This window comes from Oreochromis aureus, linkage group 7, assembly GCF_013358895.1.
Source record: "Oreochromis aureus strain Israel breed Guangdong linkage group 7, ZZ_aureus, whole genome shotgun sequence".
Classification (NCBI taxonomy): Eukaryota; Metazoa; Chordata; class Actinopteri; order Cichliformes; family Cichlidae; genus Oreochromis; species Oreochromis aureus.
This window is the reverse complement of record NC_052948.1, coordinates 38,970,362-38,997,318: the sequence shown is the minus strand read 5'-3', so window position 1 is coordinate 38,997,318 and position 26,957 is coordinate 38,970,362. Positions and strand designations below refer to the sequence as shown.

General features: G+C 39.7%; 2 protein-coding genes across 9 annotated transcripts in view; one reads left to right on the top strand and one right to left on the bottom strand.

Moving 5' to 3' along the window:
- The window catches only part of LOC116324950 (putative cytochrome P450 120), a 57,557-nt gene extending 38,751 nt beyond the window's left edge, over positions 1-18,806 (bottom strand). For 2 of the 6 annotated variants that reach the window (XM_039615406.1, XM_039615405.1), the window contains exons 1-8: positions 17,434-18,806; positions 17,106-17,141; positions 15,105-15,243; positions 14,673-14,796; positions 14,181-14,325; positions 13,100-13,210; positions 10,449-10,576; positions 2,707-2,819 (exon numbers count right to left, since the gene is read on the bottom strand). In XM_039615406.1, coding sequence (XP_039471340.1) covers positions 2,768-2,819; positions 10,449-10,576; positions 13,100-13,210; positions 14,181-14,325; positions 14,673-14,761 — 525 coding nt within the window. In that variant the 5' untranslated portion in view covers positions 14,762-14,796; positions 15,105-15,243; positions 17,106-17,141; positions 17,434-18,806 and the 3' untranslated portion in view covers positions 2,707-2,767. Of the gene's footprint in view, positions 1-2,706; positions 2,820-10,448; positions 10,577-13,099; positions 13,211-14,180; positions 14,326-14,672; positions 14,797-15,104; positions 15,244-17,105; positions 17,142-17,433 lie in introns of those variants that run through there. The other 4 variants (XM_039615403.1, XM_039615404.1, XM_039615407.1 and 1 more) reach the window with 4 other exon arrangements.
- A 1,152-nt stretch (positions 18,807-19,958) lies between these two features.
- si:dkey-247m21.3 (5-hydroxytryptamine receptor 4) overlaps positions 19,959-26,957 on the top strand; it is a 53,260-nt gene continuing 46,261 nt past the window's right edge. For all 3 annotated transcript variants that reach the window (XR_005613545.1, XM_039614145.1, XM_039614144.1), the window contains exon 1: positions 19,959-20,113. The gene's annotated coding sequence lies outside the window, so the exon portion shown is untranslated. The remainder of the gene's footprint in view (positions 20,114-26,957) is intronic.

The following is a 26,957-nucleotide window of genomic DNA, read 5'->3' as shown; positions in this document are numbered from 1 at the left end:
CTATGGTGAATATGCCTTTGGGATTGTGAGGTGGTTAAAAGGGGACAGTCCGTGCCCGGATCTTACCCTTTGGTATATCCAATAAACACACAGACAGCCAAGCATTTCGTCATTCCCATGAGCAGTGCTCTATTTACTGAATGGTTGGGGGATGGTTTCCTTCACTGAGTGGTTTTTCCACTGTGTGTGTGTGTGGGTGTGTGTGTTGGGGGGGGGTTGCACAGCCACAATCAGTTGAGCTGCAGCTGCCATCCACAGCTGGCTTGCTGTGAGCGTTTTTCCCAGTGCACTTCACAGAAAGGTAAAGTAGTTGACCTGTTCTGCTAATGAAGCTCTGCTAACTCTGTGATAAACTGTAGGCTATAAAAGAAAGATGTGGCCACCAGGTCTAAAAAAACCCCCCAAAACAATGAAGCTAATCCAGAAGTGCCGCAAACCTGGACTCTAATGTCTAATGGCCACCAGGGGGTTGAGTTCTTTGATTACCCAAGGAAAAAGGCCAGTTACATATCAGTGAATTAGAAACCTACCTTTCTGCTCACATGGCATGCAATCTCAGTGGACTCTTTATAGGTAACTCTGCGGGCTCAATCACTGGTTTCACGTCTTAATATATATGTCATGATGTCTATGTTGTAACTTGTGGTCCTTGCTAGTATAGGGTTGGACCTTCTTTTGCCTTTAGAACTGCATGGATTCTTCGTGGCATAGAGTCAACAAGGTGCTGGAAACATTTATCAGAAAATTTGGTCAATATTGACATGACAGCATCATACAGTTGCTGCAGATTCTAAAAACTGGGTTGAAAGCCATTAGGAGATGGGTACACTGTGGTCAAAACGGGATGTACACGGCCAGCTGTTACATTTTTTAAATTACTCAATTGGTGCTAATGGGCTCAAAGTGCGCCAAGAAAACAGACTGAACCATAGACAGAAGGCAGGATGGATCCATGCTTTCATCTTGTTTAGGCCAAATTCTGACCCTACCATCCAAATGTTGTAGCAGAAGTTAAGATTCATTAACCAGATATCATTTTTCTAATCTTTTATTGTCCAATTTCTGTGAGCACATATGGACCATAGCCACAGTTTCTTGTTCTAAGCAGACAGCAAAGTTCATTGTGTTGTGTGTTCAATACACATTAGTTGGAGCAAGTAGGTATTTAAGCTTCTGTTATCTTTCTATCATCTTGAAGCAGTCTGGCTGGACTCTACTCTTTTTTGGACAATTCTCTATAAAACCTAGAGATGACTGTGCGTGAAAATCCCAGCAGATCAGCAGTTTCTGGATTACTCAGACCAGCCCATCTGATGCCAACAACCTTACCACATTCAAAGTCACTTAAATTACCTTTCTTCCCCATTCTGATGCTCTGTCTGATCTAAGGAAGGTCATCTTGACCATGTCCATACATTAATGAGCGTTTGAACAGGTATACCAAAATAAGTGGCCCCTTGGTGTGGTGGTTTACACATTCGCTTAGCAAGCGATTCTCCTTTTGAATTGCGTCAGAAAGGAGATCTAACATAAAACTTTGCCAACTTGTGGAGCTACTTGCTGTGGTGACCCCTTGTCATTAAGGAGCAGCTTATCAAAGTAGCTTGATAAGCTGCTATGCACAAGGTAGCATTATCCTCTGTTTCTCTGTTCTGACTCACACCTTTCATTTACGTTATATTTCCTCTAACTTTGAACAATAACAGCATCTGTCAGTTTACTAGCTTAAGCTATTACTGTAACCGCTACAAATAGTAACCACTTTACAAATGACAGATATGGCTAGTTTACACCCCCCTCCCCCATTTACATACACAATTAATTACAATTAAAATGATATATAAACATACAACAATAACTGAACACTTAAATCACACTTAACACAGATGGAGTAAACAGGTTCACTCTTAGCTGTTTTTGCATTAAAGGATTGACATGAGAAGCTCGAATCAGATCTCAGTGCAGGAAAATTTTAGGAAAGATGCTGTTATGGGTGCCGTATCTCTGTGATTTGCATAACGATTTAATGCATATGTCCTACATATTCCCCCAAAAACCCCAAACAAGACACAGAATTTTTGTTTGACTGCAGGCAAACACAAATATCTTTTTAAGAGGATTATGAAGTTTGTATTTTTAAATTTAATGATAACTCTTTAACTAATTTAACCAAACTTTTAAGACTTGTTTACACAGCATGTATAAATGATATTGCTGACGTTCAGCATCCACAGTGTGAAAATCTAAATTAAGAACTTGTTGTCAATTTTTTTTTAAAGATATTAGTTTTGTTAGTCAAATTATTGGGGACAACTAAGGACAACCTAACTGGATGCCTCAATCTCACATCAGTAATATTTCTCTCAACTGAGACCTTACTTCACATCTGATCAGCTGCATCGCCTACTCTGTCTCTAAAGAGGATAAATCCATTGCAAGTAAACTTTCCATCGACTTTTCAGCCGATTTCCCTCCAAATGTAACCCAGAAGCCCAAAATATAAAATGCAGAGCTGAGGCTCAGAGACCACAAATCTTTCAACAAGCCATTAAATGCACCAGAGTCTCAGAGAGGAAGCAAAAAAACAAAACAAAAAAAAAAACAGAACCCACATAAAAAACCTTTTATGCTAAAGAAGTCACTTTTACAGTGATAATTAAAGAGTGTGTCAATGTATTCTTTGTCACGCTTGTGTGTGAAGGTCACCTTCAGAAAGACGTTGGTAAGCTTAGCTCCGATGCAGGGAGTGTGTGATTTAAGTGTTCAGTTATTGTTGCCCGTTGCCAAAGGAACACAGGAAGTGCTCATGGCCTTCGTTCCTGCATATGCAAAACACAAGAGCTACAATTAAATTTTGCATAGGGTAGACAAATCAGAGATGCAAAAATCAATCAATAATCTATCTTGAACAGACTTCACAAACGTCAATCAAAAGGTATATCTTGAAAAAATGATAAAGCATATTTAAATCTGATATAGACCAACCAGAGATGTATCCTGTAGATTTTTTTGTCAATACAAAGTATTTTTTAAGTTAGTTGTTCAAACACCCTGACTGTTTTTTTCAGGTCATTGTTTCACTTTATGTTTCACTTTACTAATGACAACAAAAAGGGCACTCAGAGAAAGCAGGTCTTCCACCAAAGCCAGTTCTCTTATCTCTCACTTTTAAAGACAATGAACTGCAGCTTTTCTGTGGGCTCTTCTTTTGCCCACACTCCACCTCTGCACCAAGTTTTATGAAATTTGGCTTTGTAGTTGTTTGTCTTTCTGATAAAAATGCTGACAAATGGCACCAATCGTTGCCTCGATCTCAGCTCTTGGCTGGGTGAAGAAAAAACGTGTACAAAGAATAAGGAGAGCATTGCTGCACGGTGCTGCTTGTCATCAAAAACTCTACAATGCATCATACAAAACACCTAGAATTCTCGATCAATCCAGCTGACCCCTCTCTCTTTGGCACAAAAGGCAAATAAATTAGACCTCAAAGGAAACCAACCAAGAGTGCAGCTTAGAATGAAGTTCCACAAGACAAATAATCAAAAATCAGGGACCCAACTTTACTCCATCATGCCTGCTTTCTAATATTTCCTAAAAATATACTTAAGAAAGCAGGTCCTTTCCAACCATTACTCAATATCCATCTGATGCAGGCCGTGTCTTGCCTCTAATGGATCCTGTCTTCCTGAAACCTGAGCTCTGATTAAAGGCAAACAGGAAGCATTAGTGGTGCATATAGTCTGGGTCCACTGTGTCAGATGGTTTGTGTGTGAGAGAAGTGTTATTATTAGTGTTCTCGCTAGCATCTGACTAATGGTTTAATGTACTATTAGGTACATCCTGAAACAGTAAGATGTGCGGCGTACGCCATAGGAAGGGAAAGGAAGTCTTACCAAGCACTCCATCGTAATGCTATATCAAATATGTTGAGTGGATAGGAAGTGAATCAGAGCAGTATACTCTTGTGTGAAGTATAATTCATTTTTCTGCAATAAAGTATAATGAGAAAGCTCTGTGAGAGATCATGACTGAGGCCAAGAGGGCATCATCAGATTAATTATTAGATAGGGAAGAGAGGGAAGAGGAAGAACAAATAGCTGCAAATCACTTAAAAACTCACATCATTTATTTTCATTTGCATCTTGTTGCATTTAAAGTTCAATGGCAAAAAAAACCCTACGTCAAAGTTGCACTCACCAGTACAATATAAAGCGCCTTGAGGCGACTTTTGTTGTGATTTGACGCTATATAAATAAAATTGAATTGAATTGAACCAGTCACTTCATTAGGTACACCTGTTCAACTGCTTATTAACACAAATATTAACAGCATTAATGACCTGCTGAAGTTCTACGTGAGAATCAGAATGAGGAAGAAAGGGGATTTAAGTGACTTAGAAAGTAGGATGGTCGTTGGCACCAGACGGGCTGGTCTGAGGATTTCAGAAACTGATGATCTACTGGGATTTTCCCACATAACCATCTCTAGGGTTTACAGAGAATGGACCAGAAATGAAAATATCCAATCCAAGAAGGCAGAGCAATGGTTCTCTGCCTTGTTGATGCCAGAGGTCAGAGGAGAATGGCCAGACTGGTTTGAGCTGACAGGGAAGGCAACAGTAACTCAAATTACCACTCAACACACAATACATCAAACCTTGCAACAGCAGAAGAAGACCATGACAGGTGCTACTCCTGTTGGCTAAGAACAGTAAACGTAGGCTACAGTTCACGCAAGCTCACCAAAACTGGACAACAGAAGACTGGAAAAAGCAACAGTTCGGGCTGGTGGTGTGGGGGATATTTTTTAGCACACTTTGGGCACCTTAGTACTAACTGAGCATTGTTTAATGTCCATTCCTTTATGACCAACACATCCATCTTCTGATGGCTGTTTCCAGCTCGATAACATGGCAATGCAATTACTGTACTCAAATGGCTTCCAACACATCTCAATCCACTAGAGAAGCTTTGGGATGTGGTGGAACGGGAGGGTCACATCATGGATGTGCAGCTGACAAATCTGCAGCAACTGTGTAAAACTATCATGTCAACATGGACCAAAATCTCTGAGGAATGTTTCCAGCACCTTGTTGCATCGACACCATGAAGAATTAAAGCAGCTCTGAAAGCAAAAGTGGTCCAACACAGTACCAGCAAGGTGCACCTAAGAAAGTGAAGTGTGAGTCTATAGCCTAGCTCACGTGCCAAACTTGAGGCTTAGGAACACTACTGCACAAACTAATGGGCGGCATCTTGAATTCTATGTGTCATTTATATGCAGTCTATTTTAAAACATAAAGCCTATTATCAAAACTGTTATACTTAGTTCAACTAGACTATGACAAACTCCTGGCATTATCTTTATGAACTGGTGACTGGTTTGTGTCATTTCTAAGAATTCATACAGTGGCTGACGTACGCAAACACAGAAATTTCAGAAAATTTCTACTTCAAATTAAAAAAAGATGTCTCTCACTATTTTTGGAGACAAGAAGAAAAGTCCCTATTCTCGGATTTATGTGAAACTAACAACACAGCCCACTGCAGTAGCTAAGATTTTTATCTGTGCTTGGTAGCATTTCTGATTCACTCATCTAGGGCCAGAGTCTGTGTGGGCGTTGAGCTGATAGGATGTTAACTTGCCAGCTCCAATATTTGCCTCCAACAGGAAAAGCACACATACACAATATACGACGAGTATGAACGGGAATACACACGGTAGATAATACACCCAGCTACTGCGCAAAAAAATAAAAAAATAAACAGATGAAACTGTGGTGATTATAGGTGGGCTTGTTATGTAACAGGACTGCAGTCATTAAATTAAACAGCCAGGTGGCAAGAAAATGAGCTGGGCAACTATCAAGAGAGACAGGAAACCGGTCACCAGGAAGACTGGCAGATGGAAAACCAGAGACAGGAACAGTTGGGAGGAAAGGGAAACAAACACGGTGATAAATGAAAAATAAAGACAAGCAAAGAAGGCAGCAGAGGTTTGCACAGCAAGGATGAAAGATATATCAGCTTTGGTCACACAGATCGCTTCTCAGGGTTGGTGTTCAATAAAATTTACTGACAGTAAGAAATATCAAAAAGGTGACCAGAATCATCCATACAAATACACACATCCTCTTAATGTGGATGACTCACACCTTTGATCGAGGTATAGTCAAACTTCTAGCGCCTACACTCCACATTTCATCTTTGGTTTTTGTTTTTTTGCGCAGTTTCTTATTAATGACTTTTCTAGAGTTTTCTTTTACATCATAGTATCTCAAGGAAAATCTCCTCTGACTCACTCCTTAACCCTGCACCATTTTACCTGATGCTCACACACGCAGACACAAAGCATGCCATCTATTCATTCATAGATTTCTCTTCTCAGCTGAGTGCTCTGTTCACACACTTCAGAGTATTTAAAATGGTGTCCATTTCTAGGCTAAAAGTATCTGCCTGTTAGGCAGACTGAACAGATTTTTGACTTTTTTTTTTGCGCTATAAGTATCTAGTTGGATCTATGTCTTAAGTTATTAAGCTGTTTTAGGATAATTTCTTTTTTGGAGTTTGTGTACCATCTTCCATCTGTGTCTCCTTACTTCACAGATGGAAGACCCCCAGTTCGAGACCAGAAAGAAGCACAAACCCAGCCTCAGAGGGTAAGAAGCTAGTGTGATCCCAGTGCTGGTTCCCAGCTCCGATAAATGGAAGGGCTGCATTAAGAGGGGCGTCTGGCATAAAATCTGTACCAAACCAAATATGTGGAATCGTTTGGTGTGACGACCCCTTGGGAAAAGGCAGAAAGTACCTTCTACTTTAACACCTAACATGAGAGAGTTCATCTATGCTGTAAATGCAAACCCCTCTGAAATCCAATGCCGTAACCTGACTACAGCTCGCACTGTGACTGTTGAATTCAGCACCATCAATTCCTCCTGAGCTTTTCCGGCTATTTCTTCTGCTTCCATTTTTCAAACCGATCGGAAGATAATGGATCAGCTCAAAGAGAGAAACTCCAAACTGCCGACTGTAACATTAGATTGCTTCATTTGGTGTGATGGTTTAAAATAAAAGTTAACACGCAATTAGGTTAGTTTTAACAAGATAAGAGTGAAGAAGAGGTCTCTATACACACCTTCAAAAATGACAACTGATGGCAGTAGATTTCTCTGCTCAACTAAAAAGTAAATACAGTAAATATATGCAGTATATATAAGAAATGCAACATTATTACTGTTTCATCGCAAAAAGGATGGGAGCTTCTCTGACTCATTTTTCTGTAACCCATCACACTCTATCCAAGGGCATCATGGGAGAGAAAAAAGATTCTCCCCCCACTCTACACACAGACACACACTCACAGAAATACACACAGGGGAATCCCTATTGGTGAAGATACTGACAGGTGACCAGTTTCCATGGCAGCAGCTTCCTTCCTACATACATACATTCATAGATTTTTTTTCTCCACTCTCTGTCACATGAGAGAGAGCATGAATGACAATAAACACTTGAATGAAGGAAGTGAATGAACAGATGAATGGCTGACTGAGAGAATGAGCCAGCTCGGGTTTCATTTTACCAGAGCAGGTAACAGACAGAGAGTCTTTATGCATCTCCTTTTGTGCTCAGAAGGCTTTTTTTTAACTTTCCCAGCAGACAGTCTGAGCAAGTACATGTAAAGGCGATGCAGTCAGACTTGTGTGCTCAGGCGCTGTTATCTATCTGCATTGGTTGCTATAGTAAAGACGTGGGCGTATGTATATAAAGTAGTAAGCAGCACTCTTTTCCGCTTTGCGGTCATAAAACAAGTTGTAGAACAGACTATTGATTTAATCTTGCTGTCATCTATTTTAAGAGTGCATTTCTATCCAGTAAAACTGTGTATTTTAGTCTGACCGCAGCAAATGTGGCCTAAACCCCCTCAGCTATTCTTAAAGTTATCATTGAAACAGGAAGTTATTGTGTGGTACCTGCTGCAACTAGTAATCCATTATCTGTGCCTACGTTAATACAGTATAACTTTGTCATTTAGTCACATCATCAACAGCTTCAGAACCTCTTCAGCTGTTCATACTTTCTGTATAAGCATAATACTGTGCTATAAAGACTGAGCAATATGGTAGGGTGTATTTCCAACAGGGTGAAGAACCCAACACCAAGATAGTTTTTACAAGGTGCTGAACTGAAAACCTTACATTACACAAAAAATAATAGACAATATAGGTATTCACCCTGCCTGCGCAGCAAGCCATTTGGCCATTATATAATGAAGCTAAAGCATTTTGGGGATATGTAAATTGTGAATAGCATTATATTTGCCATATGTGCACCCATCAGGTATAACATTATGACCACCTGCCTAACCGTGTGTTGGTCCCACTCCCAAAAAAGCCCTGACTCATCAAAGCATGGACTCCACCAGACCCCTGAGAGTGTGCTGTGCTATCTGGCACCAAGATGTTAGCAACAGATCCTTTACAGTCCTGTAAGCTCCGAGGTGGGGCCTCTGTGGATCGGATTTGTTTGTCCCGCACATGCCACAGATGCTCGATTGGACTCAGCTGGCGTTTGGGGTGGCTGAAGCTCGAGAGGTAGAGCAGATCATCTACTAATTGGAAGTTCATTTAACTCAACTCATTTTACTCAAACTATTCCTGAATCATTTTTGCTTTGTGGCACGCCTCAAAGCAGAGTCCATTACTATAATTCTTTCTTTTCAGATTTTATCGAGTGCCTTATAAATAACTATACGTATAAATGCGCATGGAAGAAAATGCTCTATTATTTATTCTTTTATCTTTTTCTTTGTGTTTTTTTAAAACATCTTTTTGTGACGCATTTCCTCGATCCCTGATGTGTCACAGCGCTAAAAGCTTCCTCCCACTTACTCTTTCTAATGCTGATTGTGTTTGAGTGTGCAAATGTGGCGTGCGTGTTTGTAAGTACGTATCAGTAAGGGAGTATAAACACAACTGCCCATTTGCTTCCTTCTTGCTTGATCTAAAAATTTTTAGAATAACAAAAAAAAAAAAAAAAAAATCACCATTTTTTAAATTTTAAATTAAAGTCTTGTCCTTTCTTGAAGCTATTTTGTCAGTTTACAATTTTCTACTCTTTGGCTGTGTGTCGGTTAATGTGCAGCTCAATCCAGCAACATCAAGAAAACCTATGTTTGAAAAAAAAAGCCCATGAAATTAACACGTCATTTGAGGCACAACTCATATATTTCAGTCTGTGGGAAAGCCTTGATTGATAATGTTTTTCCCTGAAAGACTGATACATTACCTTTTCAAGGCTGAAGTTCTAGGCATAATTGATTGCTCTTTCTAAAGACACTAATGACTAAATACTGCATGGTTTGCGACTTTCGGTGATGCTGGGAATGACTAGAAACCTTTGTTTTAACCCTCTTGCTTTTTCATGTTCTTGGTGCTAGGATGCCAAAGACACTTTGGTCTATATCTGTAAAGAGCTGTTAACTCGATAATAGTGTTGCCAAAAAAGAAAGGAAAAGATACTCAGATGCTAACTGGTCCTCAAAATTACTGTTGGATTATATACTCGTTTGCAACAGTACTGTTACCATCAGTGCTCTCCTCGTGTCCTCCAGTTGACACACAACTTCGCACGGCACTGCTGTAGCCCCTCTCCACAGTAGAGGCTGAAGCAGTGTACTTTCACACTCTATGAGAAATTTTGAGAGGTCAGTAGAGCTCCCGTTTCATCAACACTGAAGTATTAAACCGTTATCATAAATGTTTACCTGGCTGGCGCGTACATTAACATTTGCTGTTTAACTATTAGCAATTGACCAGTTACTACTTAGTTAGCAGTTACAACTAAATAATAAAACGCTAGCATTAATGTTGGAGTAGGTAGCAAAACATTATCTAACTTCCCTGACTGTAGTTTTAATAGACAGCGTAAGTTTTACAGGATAACACAATTATTTGGGTTTGAAAAGCATTATTTTTCTCTTAAAGTCAGTCAGCAGATTGAATGTGAGAAAAGTTCATCAGCAACTACACAGAAACAGTAGAAGCCTACTTTACCTGCTCTATTTCATCAGCAACAAAAATATGGTACCAAGTCACCAGACGCACGGCACTAACTCGCTGCCCCTCGTCCTTTTGTGTGTATGTGTTGGGGTTTTTTTCACTACCTTTTGACAATCTTTAAATATTTGTCATATCTACACTTTGCATTGGTGATGCAATTTTTTGCACCATATCAGACAACTTAAAAAATAGTGTTGTCATTGATGTTATTGTTTGCATTGTTCTAATCTCTGTTTTGTAATGACTCTATTTTTCCCCATAGTATTGACAATGGTATCAAGTATTTCCAAGGTGTCCACATCGAGTTTGAGATTCTACTACCACGATAACACTACTTGACAGCTAGAAAATAAAATAAAAGCGTGAGAGAAAAAGAAAAGATCCTCACCTTCCGCTCCATCTCTCTGGCAGGAAGGCATCAGGCTCCTGAAACACCTCCGGGTCGCGATGGACAGCATGGCTGATATAAATCACACCAAAATCTTTAGGAACATGAAGCCCCATGAGCGTGGAGTCCTACACAAACATACAGAGAGACATATTCATATTATTATCATATTATTAAATATCATGTGGGTAACAAACTTGACTTTGAAATGGTTTCCTGGTCTTTTACTGATCGCTTGTGTTACTTTACACTGCATTTTACATGTGTACATATGCACCTGACCTGCAGTGAAAATGGCACAATTGTAAGAAAAAAACTTTTAACTCTTTGCCCCATAAAGACAACATTTGGCAAAAAGGGGAAAGAGTTAAAAACCCTTTAAAACCACAGTGAATGGGGCACACTTTTAATTCTGAATAAAAACTCCATTTTAAACAAAATATGCCGGGCCCGGTTTTCCATTAAGCCCTGGTGAAAAGAGCCACCTTGGGGCAAAAAGACCAATTGTTGCCCTTCTAAATCACCTTTTTCACTACATCCATTAGCAGCCGCACTAATGGACTGCCGGAGAACATGATCACTGTTTCTCTTTCCTGTGCACACTCATTTTTCTCTCTGCCTCTCTCTGGTGGAGTGGAAAATCTTTTACAAATCTCTTTCATTCTCCCTCTTCTCATTGAGAAATGCCTCAGCACTCGGTGCTGGTTTCATTCTCTCTCCCTCCTCCCCCTTTCTCTCATTCACTCTTGCACACAGGTTGCAAAACACCACTGCATATCTTAGTTCCACCTGATGGGAGAATCCACTTTTTTTCCACCTGATTGTGAATACTAATGACCACTCATTCTCCTACACAATTCCCTGCACACATAAACATCTCATCAGTCCTTTTCAGAGCAGGCACAGCACTTGCCTCTCGCATTTTCTGGCAGGGCATCAGCTATGGCACTGGCAATATGTCACTAATTAACAGCCAGTTGTCTTCAAAGTACTGCTTTTCAAACTTTAGCTGGAGTATCTTTAAGTATACAAGTATTCTCACAGCTGCTCGAGTCGCTGTAGATATTCTAGTGCCCTGTTCTGTAAGTCTTGCTCGTGCATTTGTGTTTATTTTATTTATATCTCTGTATAAACCACTGAGGCTGGCAAGAATGGTGCACTGGTATGTTTCACAGGAGTGACAAAACTTTCCACTCCGCTTCAGAGCATCACCAGTTCACTTTACCCCCACTCGAAAACACTGACACCCCCGTCCCCTCCCACACTCGCTTCCTTCCGGAGGGGAAGCGGAGGAAATCGATCACAGAGAGAGATCAATGTCTCTGATTGGACTGTTGCATAAGCCTGTTTGCTGAAGTCACAGGGTTCAAAGACTGCCACGGAGGGAGGAGGCGGACACGCTGTTGAATGCCCCATCCTTGGGGTAAAAGCAGCACGCCAGTCAGTAGGCGGTAAGTCGAGTAGACGTGGGATTTGACTATCAGACAGATGTCTGATCAGTGTACAGATTACATTTTACTAGACTTTTCCCAGCAAACACGCCTACAAAATATCAGTTTACATAATCACATGAGAACCAACGGACCATGCACAGCAAACAGGGGGAAAACAAAAATAATAATACAATTAAACAAACTTCGAGATATTATAATAACACACACGTGGAGTGGTAAACCTGTGGTAAACCTCACAGCTGGACGAACCTTCACAGCTGTAGTTGTAAAAGCACTCAAATAAAGGTTTCAAGAGGCCTTTCACTAACACTGACTGCTACTGTGAGAGAACACAAGAAGTCTCAAAACGACTGTGAAGTTGAATTACCGCATTTGAAGATATACAACATTTATTTACTAAGTCCTTCTGCAGGACAGCATACATAGACAAAGAAAGACAAAGAAAAGTCTTTCATCTACAGTCAGCTGTCGCCATCTAGAGGAAGGCAGAGCAAGACAAAACAACTAATGCTTACTACAACTACTTCTACCTCAGGATTAAAATTATAAATACAAATACAAACCATAAAATATCTGAAAACACAGGTTTGCTGGGAAGTTTTTCAAAAGCAGCCTGTTCACATGCTGCTAGATTTATTTCCTTTGAATTCAGCAAGTTTTTATTGAAGTTCAAATTGTGCTGACCAGTCACGTCTGAGCAGGCTTTGGTTTCATGCAGGTGAAGAGTTCATGTGGACCAAAAACAGGAAAAGGATTTGCCAAAATGCAATCCACTGAAACCACTGGTCATCTGACAATGACTATGCTTTTTAAAAATGCAACAATCTGCAACAATAAACAATCTGCCCCAAAGATTGCTCATTACCCTAAAGGCTAAGTCACCAGACTAACCAATAAGTTCCCAATTTAAGTCATTACTGCTGCAGGGTTGTATTTTTTCAGTTGTTAAATATTCTCATGATGATGTTCACTTCCGCACCCATAAACTTTGGACCTCTGAATAAAACTAAATAGAGTCTACAAAAACATTTAATAAGTTTTCTAACTGACCAGATGAGTGGTGGAAAAATCAGACATGTTTGACATGGATACGGAATTTAAATCTTCATTCTCTTTCACTTTTAAGACATTACTCACGGTATAATTGTGCTAGATGAGGAGCACTGGCTCATTCACTGAAATTTACATAAAAACTACCTGATCAGCTATTCTGCGTCCACCAATGAAAGGAGGCCATAGCCTCCGCACCTCCAGCAGCACCCGGCGCAGGTAATCAGGGTCTTCTGTTGCTTGACGACGGGCTTCTTCCTGAACATGGAGACAGAGACAACGAGCTGTATGTTAGAGCACAAAGATTTTTACTAAAAACTGAAAAATTTTAAATATAGAGCCTACATGAATCTGATGTCCTGCTGATGCTGACTTTTGAGTTATACTGGTAAGGCTCAAAATTAGAGGTGTGGGACGACAGCTTTGATTGCTTTAGTTTTTTGTGTCTCTAAAAAAAAAAAAAAAAAGTAATCAGGTAATGCCATGGTGGCATGGTGGATGTCCATCATTTATTTTCTTTAAGTTTCCTTGAAGACGTTTCACCTCTAATCTGAGAAGCTTCTTCAGCTCTTCAGAACTGAAGAAGCTTCTCGGATGAGAAGTGAAACCTCTTCAAGGAAACTTAAAGAAGTCCAGACGCTTTCTTTCCAAGCTCCTTAGACCACTGCATGTTGATGTGTACAAATGGCTACCAAACATCGCAGCTAGCTGGCTAACATTAGCTTCAGGTTTGGTTTTTTGTCCCTGTGTAAACTGCATTTTCGAGAATGTGTTGAGCATTTTTGAGTCCTTCTTGACACTGTGATTGGTGGACTCCATTTCTACCCTAACACCGGCTTGGTTTGATCACTGTTAGTATTTTATGAGGCACTAAGACAGACAGCTTAACGGGGATTTTATACTTCAGTGTTAAATCTACGCCGTAGGAACACTGTAACCAAAAACCCTTCTGAAACACTACACTGTAACATACACTATAAGCTATGCCTGACCTGACACACACCTCCCTGGAAAAGTAGCTAAATGTTGCGTCAATGCTACCCACAGCTTTTGTGAGTGGCCTGTTTACTACCGTGGATTCCTCCTGCACATTTATGGTTGCTTTTCCTGCAGTTGTTGAATAAACGTGAAAGAATAATAATCACTGCCTTTACAAAAAGATATAAAAAGTTGGGTAACACCAACATTCTCTCTTTTTATTGTAAACTCTTCTCCTGTATTTGTGTACCTGTTCATTCCCACCCAGTGCCAATGTGAAGGAGGTGAGCAGAGACGCCAGGGCTTTCGGGATCAGCGCTGAAATGAACAACAGCAGGTGCTGGGCTGCAGAACTTGAGTCAGGCAGCGGCAAAGAACCGAGAGAGCCAACAAAACTGGAGAGGGCCGCAGAGACAGAAAAGAAGGAGAAAGGATGATTAATCAAGGGTCACTTAAAACAAATCAGAGCATCAGTATAGACCCAAGGCCTCCACTAGAGTCTGATTTATGTTTGAAAGGAGAGATTTATACATCATTTAATTTCAGTCAAGTCAAGTTTATTTGTGCAGCATTATTCAGAGACAAGCGGAACAGAAAGTGGAATACAAAACATATAAAACATATCTGTCTTGATATAAAACATGCACAAACAATCAGGATAGAAATGTAGCTATTTAATTGAGAAAAATTCGTTTTTGTGAAAGCAGCAGTGGCAGATGAGCTGAGGTGTGTGCAGTCTCACCCCTCTTTGTCATTCTCCAGTTTATCTTTGATGATGTCCATCAGTTTGTTCCTGGCATCCAGGGCAATGGAGAAACCCGACGACCACATAGGAACCTTCACATTTACTGGAGCAGAGATCAGGCCTGCAGGGTGAGGGGGAGGAGGCCAGAAGGCGCAGAACAAAAGAGTCAGAAACACAAAGATGAATGTGTGCGGTCCCAGAATGAAAGAGGAAGTTGGAGATGTTGAAATAATGTATTGCACAAAACTTGAAGTTGCCAAAAAAAGACTGAGAAATTGTCATGTTTTAACATTACCAGAGGTGTTAAGATTGATCACTTCTTAGTGACATATTTAAATAAAAAAGAAGTTGCAGAAAGAACATCAAGGAAAAGGGCTGCAAAAAAATTAAAATAAAAAATGTGTGCATGATTTATCTGCATGCCCCTACCATGCCAGTGCTGGGTGCATAGCTGACTGATTTCCTGGAAAAGTTCAGGTTGCTCCTCAGCTCGTACGTTCAGAAAAAGGCCCAACACCAGCTCTGTCCCCAGAGACTTAAAACAGAGTACACACTCTCTGGCTGACCACTACACAAACACACACAAGTATACAATCGGAGACACATTGATGAGTTTATTCAATTAAATTATTCAATTCAACTTTATTCATACAGCGCCAAAACACGATAACAGTTGCCTCAAGGTGCTCTATATTGTAAGGTAGACCCTACAGTAATACGACAGAGAACTGAACGATCAGATGAGCCCTTATGAGCAAGTGCTTTGGTGTCAGTGGGAAGGAAAAACTCCCATTTAACAGGAAGAAACCTCCAGCAGAACCAGGCTCAGGGAGGGGCGGCCAAACCCTAAAACATGGTGACTGCAATTTAAGCAAGTGACTTCAAGAAATACTGATATACAGCTTTATGATGTGTTTCTATGTATGTATGAAAATAATAAAAACCAACATCTGCAGGAATATTATAAAAATTGGACATTTATATTTTAGTGTCCTATCAACTACATTTAAAAAAAAACTTCTGTACTTTTTTCACATGGTGATATTCATCTTCACAGCTTTGGTTTCACAGTTAGGTTGGGTGTGTTTGGACAAAATATTGTCATTGTGGTTGTGTGAATGACATCTGCGGTGGGCGGTGTACACTGTATCTGTACATCACCACAGTGTGTTTGCAGTGAAACAATCAAGATGTGACTGAAGTGCAGACCTTCAGCTTTACTTCAAGGGGTTCAATATGAGTGTTTAGTTATTGCAGACATTTTTATACACAGTCTCCCATTTTCAGAGGCTAAAGTAATCAGATACACTAACGTAGTTTTTATTACAAAGATTCTTCTTCCTTTCTTTTTCTTTCAGTGGCTTGGCCTTGATAAACTCTTGAGTTGTTTTTGCAGTTGGCTTTGAGTCATTATCCATTTGTACTGTAAAGCACTGTCTGATCAGTTCTGCATCATTGCTCTGTGCCCTTCACAATTCATCTTGCTCCTTCTATAAACATCATCAACAAACACGAGTGACCTGGTTACACTGGTGTCAGCTTCATGCCACAACATCATCTCCACCATGTTGACAGGTGATGTCTCCTTCAGATCAGGAGATGTTTCTCTCCTTCTCCATAATTTCCTCTTCCCTTCAAGTTAATCTGGATTTCATCTGTCCAAAGACTTTTTCCCCAGAACTGTACAGGCTCTTTTAGTTTTCTGGCAAACTCTACTTTAATCTTCTTGTTCCTGAGTGTAACTAGTGGTTTGCACCTTATGGTGAACCTTCTGTATTTATATTCATGATGGCATCCACTGATTGCACACATGAGACTGATACACCTATCTTCTCCAGATTTCTTATTTCTTAAGTGATTTTTTTCTTAAACAAGGTAATAATTTGTGATGCTACACCTTAGTTCTTTTTTAAGATCTCTTAGTGTAGCTGAGCTGTGCGATCCTTTTTAATAAAGTGCTAGATTGTTGATTTAGACAATCTTGAAGTTTTTTGCTTTGCATTTTCACTATCACTCTGATAGATTTATGTTGATTTTTTTAGCCTAACGATGGCCCCCTTCACTTACATTCACATCTCTTTAAACATCCTATTGACACTTCCAGTGAAAAGCTAAAATGTAAATTCAAAAGATATTCTGTTAGTCAAGAAAACAACATGAAACAACAAGGGAACATGCCTCACCTGGCCATCAAACTGCTTGTCAGTAATTTGTCTGATTAATTTTGAGCCTCTGAAATAAAGGACTACGTACACAGTAAAAATACTTATGACCTAACTTTACTCTTGCTTATCAAAGAGTGTCACCTTTTAGTTATTGTGAAACAATACTTGTTGTAAATCTTTTTGTATTCTTTGAGCTACATTAATACACATAAATATACCCGTGAAAATGGTAAATATGTGTGGATATAACTGCTGTAAGTGTTACCTGACAGAGAGGTCCTTCAGACAGCGCTCACATACACTACATAGACACAAACACACAAGCACAGACATATTTTAGTCTTAAGTAAAAGTACAACTGATTTTTTGTAAAGAGCTGTTTTTTCTCAAACAAACAGGGACTCAGCTCTTGGAAGAGAAACCTTTGACATGGATGGACACATTTCAACTGCTGCAGCAGTGAAAGGTTTGCAGTTGCGTCACATATATCTGTGCAATTATTTCTGCCGCCACTGTGACAACCCAAACTTCAGTCAGAGGCATCCTCCAGCTATACAATACATGAATTACTGTTGTAACAATATTATGATTACCTTGTGATATAATCACTCCACGATCCCAAACAGCTTCCTGTAAAGAGGGTGGTAAGTGACAGGCGGAGAAGGCATGCCTCCTCACCTAAAATATACCAATGCAAGTCACTATTTGCAAAGTTTTTTGCTTGTATTTGAAACATGTGGAGTAGGGAAGGGAAAACTGATACTCAGACTGTACTTTAAGTGTGGGCCATCTTGTATGTGTGTGAGTGTTTACCATTAGTAGTAACAATGGTGTCACCATACATGTTTGTCATCAAGTCAGTTGGATCCTTAAGAAACAAACTGGTCTTCTCTGAAACACATCACATAACATCACTGCATACTCTTCAATCAAACGTCCACGTCACACTTTGGTTCATTTGTACTAAACACAAAGCGGGACATGCATGGAAAATCTCTGCTTTTCCTCATGAGTGCATCTGTGATCTCATTCCTATTTTACAGCATAACAAAAATATCATCACATCACGATGCATAAGTTGAATAAATCATGCCATGGGATATTTAAACTGTTTAAATGTGAAGAGAGGAAGAAACGATTAAATTAAGGTTGGAGATATTTGTATTTAGGGGACTAAATTTGTTTACACAAATTCCTACCGCTAGCATGTGCTTTAAAATTTAAATTATAAACCTTTAATCTCCAGTAAGTCATGTATTAAAAAATCAAAATCACAAATAAATACAGTGTGTTAACATTAACACTTTAAAAAAAATCTATTTCCTCTCTCTCTCGGTATATTTTGGTCACCGAATAGGCCCTATCCTCATTTAAAGTGTGCAATATAATATGAGTAATTTATTGAAGTGCAAATATTTAAATCATTTGTAAAGGTAAAAACAATTATACTTCTATAATAATAATATTTTCCCCCAATACTATCCCGAGTCTCTCCCATGGCCTACCCGAGGGAATTTCTTTCCATATATCCCTTTGACTGTGGAAGCAAAGTCGAACTATGTGTCGTATAAGAGCAAGTGTTTAAACACTGTACCACACAGCAGCTCTCTCATCCCTTGCACGGAGCAGATAAAGGATGTCGGTCTGTTCATTAGGCGGCACAGAAACATTCTGCTCCGGTGTTTTTCGATCCTCTGCTGGCAGAAGCTCACCGGGTCCAGGGACTTGTCCCCGAGCAGCGATACACCTGTATTTCCTGGTAGTTTAGACATTCAGAATCTGAGTGCAACGACGCTTATCTTCTGTTTGGCTTGTAAATGGCTGTCAGAACACCAGGAACTCTCAGCTTTTTAAAACTAGGTCAAGGTCCGAACTAATTCCTTATTTATCTGTGACTATCCACACGAGCGACCTTGCGAACTCTTGCTAGCTTAATGTTGTTTCTGTTTTCTCTGAGGTACCTCAAAGTGCCCACCTGCACCAGAGAATGATGCGTTCAGGTGTTGCCCGTAATTTAAATTGACGTTGTACAGACGGATTAGTCCAGGGATGTCGAACTCGTTTTACATCACGGGCAGTCACCAAGTTCAGCTAACTGGTCAACATTACATTTGGATCAGGTGTGGTGAAGAGGGATCGGGGTCACAGGGAGAACCTCTGTGTTCACATTTTGAGAGCACGGAGTAGTGGGATATATAAGCAGGCAAACCACTGACTACCATGGGCACAATAACTTTTTATGGGATGAAAAAATGTAATGGGACAGTTAGGGGTCACTCAAGTTCATTCAGTGAACTTGATGAGAGAAACGGTGAACAAGATCCACAGTAAGGTCTCCGAACAGTAAGGAGACCAGGGATCAGTTAATGGTTGTGTGTGTCGTTAAGCAGTAGTGTGTATGTAAATGATGACATGTGTGCAAGTTTGTGTGTGTGTGAGAGGGTAAAGGGAAATGTAAGGTACCAGGATGCAATGATGCACCAAAAATCAAGTGACAAAAATGTGATATATAACCCTAACCCAGACGCAACACAGAATCACTTTTTTCATTTGAATCTGAAAAACTTAAGGTAAAACTCAGTGGTGAGGTGTTTGATTAAATATTTTCATCAAACACCTCAGCACTGAGCTGCACAAGACTGTAAACTTTACTGCATTTTCTCATCCACTTTGAAAAACATATATCCAAGTATGTTTCGTATATTTGCTGCACTACTGTTTTTTTTTCACGTCTGATTTTGTTTGTGATTAAATATTCTCGTTCTTGCCCCCCGTGCCACCCGATCTAAAAAAAACGTAGAAACGCCCCTTCCCGTCGGGTGTGAAAAGAGGTTAACCTGCTTTCGTCACATCAGCTGAGTTAAAAGCCTGACTTTAGAAGCATTCATGACATACAGTGAAGGCTTTTGACCACTGCAAATGTGAAGTATCTTCTAATTATGTGGGACAGAGAGATAAAATATGATGTCCACTCTCACATGAAGTGGGCCAGTTGGTCACCCGCAGCTGTACTATAGCATGCAGTTCCACCTTTCCCACGCGATGGCGGCAACGATCATCCCGCCTCTCTCTCCCTCTCTCTCTCTCTCTCACCCTCTCTCTCTCGGTGGGACAGGAGGAGGTCAGTCACTCATCTGCAGCCCGTGCGGATCAGACTCGCCGGGCTCGCAGCAGCTTTCACACTTCTGTCATGTCAGTAGGAATGTAAGGGGAATACACGCGCAGAGGGGGAATATTTGACTGTGCGCGAGGGAGGCGTGGAGCCCGACACAGGTAAGAGCCTCACATGAACATTTTTTAAAAGTTTGACAAAGAGAAAGAGGGATACCGTGTGCTCACTGCAACTTCACACACACCTACTGTCGAGAGCAAGCAAACATTAATAAATCAATAATAATAACAAAGAGAACAACGCAAATTTAAACTTTTTTTTTTTTTCTTATTTTGATGTTCTTGTTTTGCATTTTCTTATCACCGTTATCACACTGACTGACATCTTGCAGGATTGCTTGACCAGCCAAGTAGCCTAATCCTGTCTCCAGCCTTAAAATGGATTTTAATTTGAATCTAAGCCTCTCTATAAGTACCTGACTCTTGTGTGAATACCACTGCTTATCATGAATTATAATTTTCCCACACGTTTTTTAGCCAAAAAGAATGTTTGAACAAGTTGTGCCTCCACAGCTGTTTGTTTTTGTTTTTGTTTTTTAGTTTTTTACATGTATTCATCATCCGTTTACCTTCAGCTGCTTTTTTTTCTCGTATTTTTCCACTTATACACCCAAAGGAGAGACTTGCCTCATCAGCTTGCATTTTCTTATCCGTACTGTCAAGCTGAGTGATTGGCACATTGTGGGAATAGACTATGTGAGTGACAAAGTAACCAATCCTGTCTCCATCATGAAAGAAGATGCATTTATGATTTCAGTAGCCTGTCTGTCACTCCTTGATTCATGCCTGATCACCATGCAGTGTCATGAATTATAATTTTTTTGCAGCTTAAAACCTGTTTGTGAGCACAAAAAAAAAAAATGAGGCCACAGCTATTTTTTTCCCCATCTTGATTCTTCACCCATACACATGCTCTGAGAATCTATTTGTTTCCTCAACTTGCTGTGTACTATTTTCTTGTGAATTAGCTTCTAACATTTAGTATGCCACCCTTCTTCTTCTTCTTCTTCTTCATTTTGCTGTAAGTTCATGCAGGGGAACTTCTTCTTCTTCTTGGTCACCGCTGATCGCATGTTTTATGACCTAACATCTATTATTTGACTTAGAGGTGCGTCAGCTTTAGTGTATGGATGAGTAAACATGCACTCGATGTGCTTAATGAGGGGACATTGAAGTTTCGGTGCCTGTGTTGGGACACATGAAAAGGTCAAATGTTGTTCAGTTACTAAGAAACAGGGAGCTAATCAGTGACATTTCATCACAGAGGTGATGCACTAATTTCTCCTTTGCTGCTATATAACAACAACATGACCCATGCATGCATATAGATCTACTTGAGTCTGGACTCAAATACACACACCATCTACTGAATGGACTGCAGCTACTGGAGGCTGCTCTTCACTTGATTAAGCTTTTAATTGACTGTAAACAATGTAATAGCGCTCTACAGTAAAATGAGTGTTCTGATACACTGCGCTGGTTACACAAAGTGTGTGTCTGTGTGCCTTTGTTAACGAGAGAGAATTAAGAACAGGAATTTTTTTTAAAAGACATGAAAAGCGGACTTTCTAAAAGCCTCCCAGGCAGTAATTTAAAACAAAAGCAGATTATGTGCTTATGTAAATGACGAACATTCAGCCCAGTATCTACAGAAAGTAGATCTGATGTGAGGTGGTAGGAAGGTCTGGGTGGTGGAGGCAGGTCTAACTTTTATAAAGACCAGAGCCTACCTACTTTCACAGATGTGTGATAAGCAATAGTCATAACCATAACATAACCTAGTGGGCAATTTGTGTAAAAAATGTTGAAAGGAAGAGTTTTAAAAATGCTGACACTGAGTGTAATCACATTTCTTGCTTCACGACAGGGTTGGAGAAGCTTTCTGCACACAATTCTTTTGATCAACTTTGTAAAACCTAACCAACAGCTACTGCTACTATAAAAGTTTTGTGAGGGTGTTTAATCATGTTTATGTGCCTTTTATTGTGGGAAAGTCTTTGTCAGTGGAGTATGTTGAGTGCAGTTTAGTAAATCACTTTGTGACTTTTTATGAGGGCAGCAGGTTGTTTTTAATGTTACACTGGATTTGCCAAGCAGGGTTTTGTTTGATGATCTCACTTGAGGTATTTCCCGATTTGAGGGAGGGGATGTGTTTGATAATGTGGGTCAGTATGAAGCGTCATAATGCTTCACGCTGCTTGAAAGTAAGGGCGTCAGATACATCTTCACTGAGTCCACACTGGGAACTGATATTCATATCAAGGTGCCAAATACTGACGTGGTTTATTGGCATGCCTTTATTTATTGTAAAATGCCAAGATCCAGTAGATTGTAGTGTAGAACCACCCTGAGTATAGTTTAGTAATAGTTTTCTGTGTGACTTTGTTAGTCTCTTACATTGTGGGGGCCATTGCAACACCATGATTCTTCTTTTTTTCAGCCATTCTGTTGTAGAGTCGCTGTTGTGCTTGGGATCATTGCCCTGTTGCATGACTTGGTTTCAGCCAACCTTTAGCTCTCGGAGAGATGGCCTCACATTTGACTCTAGAATGTTGACATGGTCGACTGCAGTGACTGCAAGATGCACAGATCCCGTGGCTGCTAAGCAAGCCCAAATCACACGTCAGTTGACTTTGTTTATTGTTGTGTGGTGTTGGAAAAAGAGCTTCCACTGACTGCACTTGAACTAGCATCTCAGTGAGTGCAAGTAGGGCTCTGAAGGTTGATCAAAGAACTTCTTTGAGAAATTTTCCAAACCCAAATAATGGTGACAGTGGGTATAAGGTATCTATGATGATGTAGTGTGCTTGTTTTTCATCAGATAAGATTTTGAGATGTATCTTTAATGTGTCTAGTTTCTGTGAGCATTGCAAAGTCTGAACTTGTGGTGAATTTGCTGGGAAATCCACTTCTGGGAAGACTGTGCATTGTGTTAACACACACCTGAATGCTCCAGACTAGCAACCTCCCAAAGCTTCTGTTTTGATAGAGGTGCTCACATTTGCTGATGATCAGTTAATCACGTGGATTTGGTGATCAGTACCTTGCTCCTTTCCACCCCCTTAATTCTTATGGAAGTAGTTATTGTATATATACTTTCTCACAAGACTACATAAAGTCCTGTGAGGAACTTTCTTTTTCATCCGACTGTACAGTGTTTGCACACAGGATGCTTTAGCCATTGTTTAATTCCAGTCTCTAGTAATAAACGAACTTGACGTGGCTTCAAAAATAAGGACCACTAGAGCATCATTGTCTGTTTTTAAGACCAAATACTCCCAATCCTGTATCCTCTGGTAGCATCTGGTATAGGAACATAAAGTAAATTTTAGATAACATATGGTACCAAAATTATAAATCCAGGTAAAAACAAATGATCTCATTTTTTATATTAGAAGAAAACTCACACTCCTAAGGGAGGCGCAAATCCAGCGCTGGACAGCAGCCAGCAGACTGAAAGCCTTGACCAGATTGCAGGTATGGGTGTCTTAAGGTGAATCAGGTAGATGAAACAGGATAGTGTTTAGAGACAGTGAGTGAACTGGAGTGACCTTCTAGCAGTCAAACAAGATTTTAATATTTTAAGGTCCCAGAAATAGTTAGTTTCCTGGCTCTCCCATCACCTGCTCTACTGTCCTTATTAGCCACTCTCTACAGACATGTAGGAAAAAGCCACCGCCTTCAGGCTAAATTTAGGCCATCTGTACAAATGCCAACTCATTAGCCTGATTCCCAGCATGAACCAGGACTCATTCATTATCAGTGTTACCTCACCCATATCCGTCTTTTGCATCTCAGTTTATTGACAAAGATAGCTTATCGTAATATGTGCTATAGTAAACAGACTACTGTCAACACAGATATACTGTAAGTTCTTTGTTTTGCTGTACTGCTAATAAAAACTGGAAATGCTTTTGCATTTTTACAGCCAGTAAACACAAGTTGTTTGACTTTGCTTATTGTTGTCTGGGTTGAAAAACAAAAAGCTTCCACTGGCTACATTTGAACTAGCATCAGCATAGTAAGTAGCATAGTAATACTGGTCTCTCCGTATTACTTAACATGTTATATATGGTGATAAACCAATAAATAATGGTGACTTATTAGACATGCGTGTGAATGACACTGCTGACAGCTGATTAGTGTTCTGAAGACTGCCTAAAAGTACCCTACACTAAGTAAACGATTGAGCTACATCCCTGGTCACTGATGTTTGGTTGTCACGCTCCAGTGACAACCGAACATGGTCATCATTTCCACATTTGACTGTTATCAGATACTAATCTAGGTGAGTGAGCTTCTAAAGCAGATAATAATCTGCTGTGCAGAAGTGAAATCTGAGCATGAGCCTCGTGTTTGGTGCAACAAGAATTAAATGTCAGATTTGTGATTAAAATGCCTAGTAAAAGAATCCTGTGACTACAAAACAGGGTAGAGTTTCATTACTGGAAAAATGTCTTCTTTTTATTTTAAGATAAGAGATAAGATAAACCTTTATTAGTCCCACCCGTGGGAAATTTTTTGGTCACGGCACAAAGTTAAGAGCAGTGAAAATTAAGAAAAAAAGAAAAAAGAATAGAATAGAATAAGATAAGATAAGATAGAATAAAATACTATATACAATAGATACAAATGGAATAAAATACTTTGTTATATTGGGAAAATTGCACTTGGTACTATTGCACATCAGGGAGACAGGGTGAAAGTTATCATTGTGTATTGGATGTATGTGTTTGTCTGTGTGTGTGTTTCCAAGAAAAATTCAATGAGACTATTTATTCTGTACAGTGATGCAAAGTTACTCGGAAACAGCATGTCACATGCGTCTATTCTTGGTCATGTATACAGCTGATGATATCGGTTTTTCAGTTAAATATTATCGCAGTAAAATTTCGTTAAAGAAGAACTTCAAGTGGACCATCAGATAGGAGTTCAGCTTCAATAAATGGACCTCTGTTGAAAAGAAGGCCATGCAAAGCAAAGTAAAACATTAAACATGCTTGAATTAATGTCATTCAGCATGACTTTTAAATAGTTGTTTCCTTTATCACTTCTAATTTTAATTTGGTCTAATTTTTTTATAAGAAGATGATTTTCTTGGTATTGTTATTCCTTTTATTGCATAATAGTTTCCTTGAGTGTCTTGTAAGTGTGAAGTCGACACTAGCGCTCTGAGAAAAACTAACTAAATCCACGGGGAGGCCCAAAGTAGGTGATGGCACTTGGTTGATGTTTGATTTCCACAGCCTGCCTGCCTTTCCCACACAGCCTCTGTGCATGCATGCTTACATGTTGCACATTGTACTGTATTATTTACTCATTGTCCATTCTTCCCTCTTAATTTCTGAGCTTGCATGCTGATTGTGACGAGCACGCTCGATTACTCGCTCACAACCCATTACCCACATAGCTTTATCCACAATACACACTCCATGTGCTTAGACTTGCAGCCTGTTCCAGTCATGCATGTAGCACACTAGTGTGTGATTTAGGGGATCGCTGTGAGGACAGGGTTTGAATATTAGAATATTACTAGAATATCAGAATCGCATATAGATGTTAATTTGAGTGTTGTAATTGTGCTCCAATGCTTTACAGTGTACTTCTGAAATCAAAGAGAAGAACTGTGTGCTCTCAAATGAATGTAAATCAACTGAGAACTGAAAGTTGACTGAGAGCTTAGTTTTTGTGAAACATGTAAATATAGTTATCAGTGGAGTTCATCTGTTTTCAGCTGTAGTTGATATTCTAACAATTTAGCGATCCTCTTATTTTTGGCTGCTAAGTGCAATGTTAAATTTTAAAAAAAGCAAAAAGCGAATTGTCTCTGGATGTCAGCTGGTTATAAAAATACCAGACCAACTGTCCTGTTCTGACATCAGTGCTACATCTTCAGAGCTTTTGTTAACAGAGAAAGAAGCTAGTGAGTGGAGTATGCGTTGGATTTGATTTACTGCAGTTGTCTCTAAATTGCTACCTAACATTGGAGCCTAGTTTGAGATGTTGATTCTGGCTAGACTAGATCCAACCAGTCTGGAATGTGTCCGTCTTTTTCCTGTTTGACTGGTTTCAGTTGCTTTAGGTGACTAATACAGTAATTAATCTGTTTGTGTAAAAGTGAAATATTATACAGATTTTTGTTTCTTTCTGAATTTCTGAAGAACTGGGTACTGTATACTAGTGCTGTATAGCATAGTATGTTATAGTTTAAAAGTCAGGAGGTCCATTTAGTTTATAGCTCTCTAACAAAAGGAAAATTGTGACTCTTGATAGTTCCAAAGATGCCAGTGTTGTGACTGGTCACTGAAAATCTGACAGTTCAATAGTCTATTAAGAGCCAGTAGTTGTGTGACCCCTGTAAGAGTCTCTTAATGGCTCAGTAACACTTCAGTAACACTAGAGAACAAATTGCCTTGGATTTCTTTGGTGTTGTAGATTGATTGCAAGTAACTAGGGTGACCAGCTTTTGATTGCAAGGTACTTGCACACCAATCAGGGTCAAACAGCTTTTTGAAGTTTTGCAAATTGCTGTCTGACTCATAAAGGTTGCTTCAGTCTGGGTGAGTTTACTAGAGTGAGCGTAACTTGTCAGCAATCTTTCTTTTCATAATGCAAGAATTGGTTCAATGGGTTACCAGTTTTTTGTACATTGATTATATCCTATATAGAAGCAAATGTGTTTGTGTCATTTTTAAACCACCTATTTTGAAGGAATTGCTGTGCCAAACCTGTGAGGTTCTGGCTGGAAGTCGAGTATTGGAGTGGCTGTATGTAGCTCAGGAGGTAGAGCAGGTTGGTAGTTTGATCCCTTTGATCTTGGGCACAATACTGAACTCAGAGATGCTGTTGTTAGATAGAAAGCACAGGCAGAAAAAAGTGCTTGTGTCAATGAGGCATGTTGTATAAATCGCTTTCAGTACTCACTTAGTTACAATAGTAAAGCGCA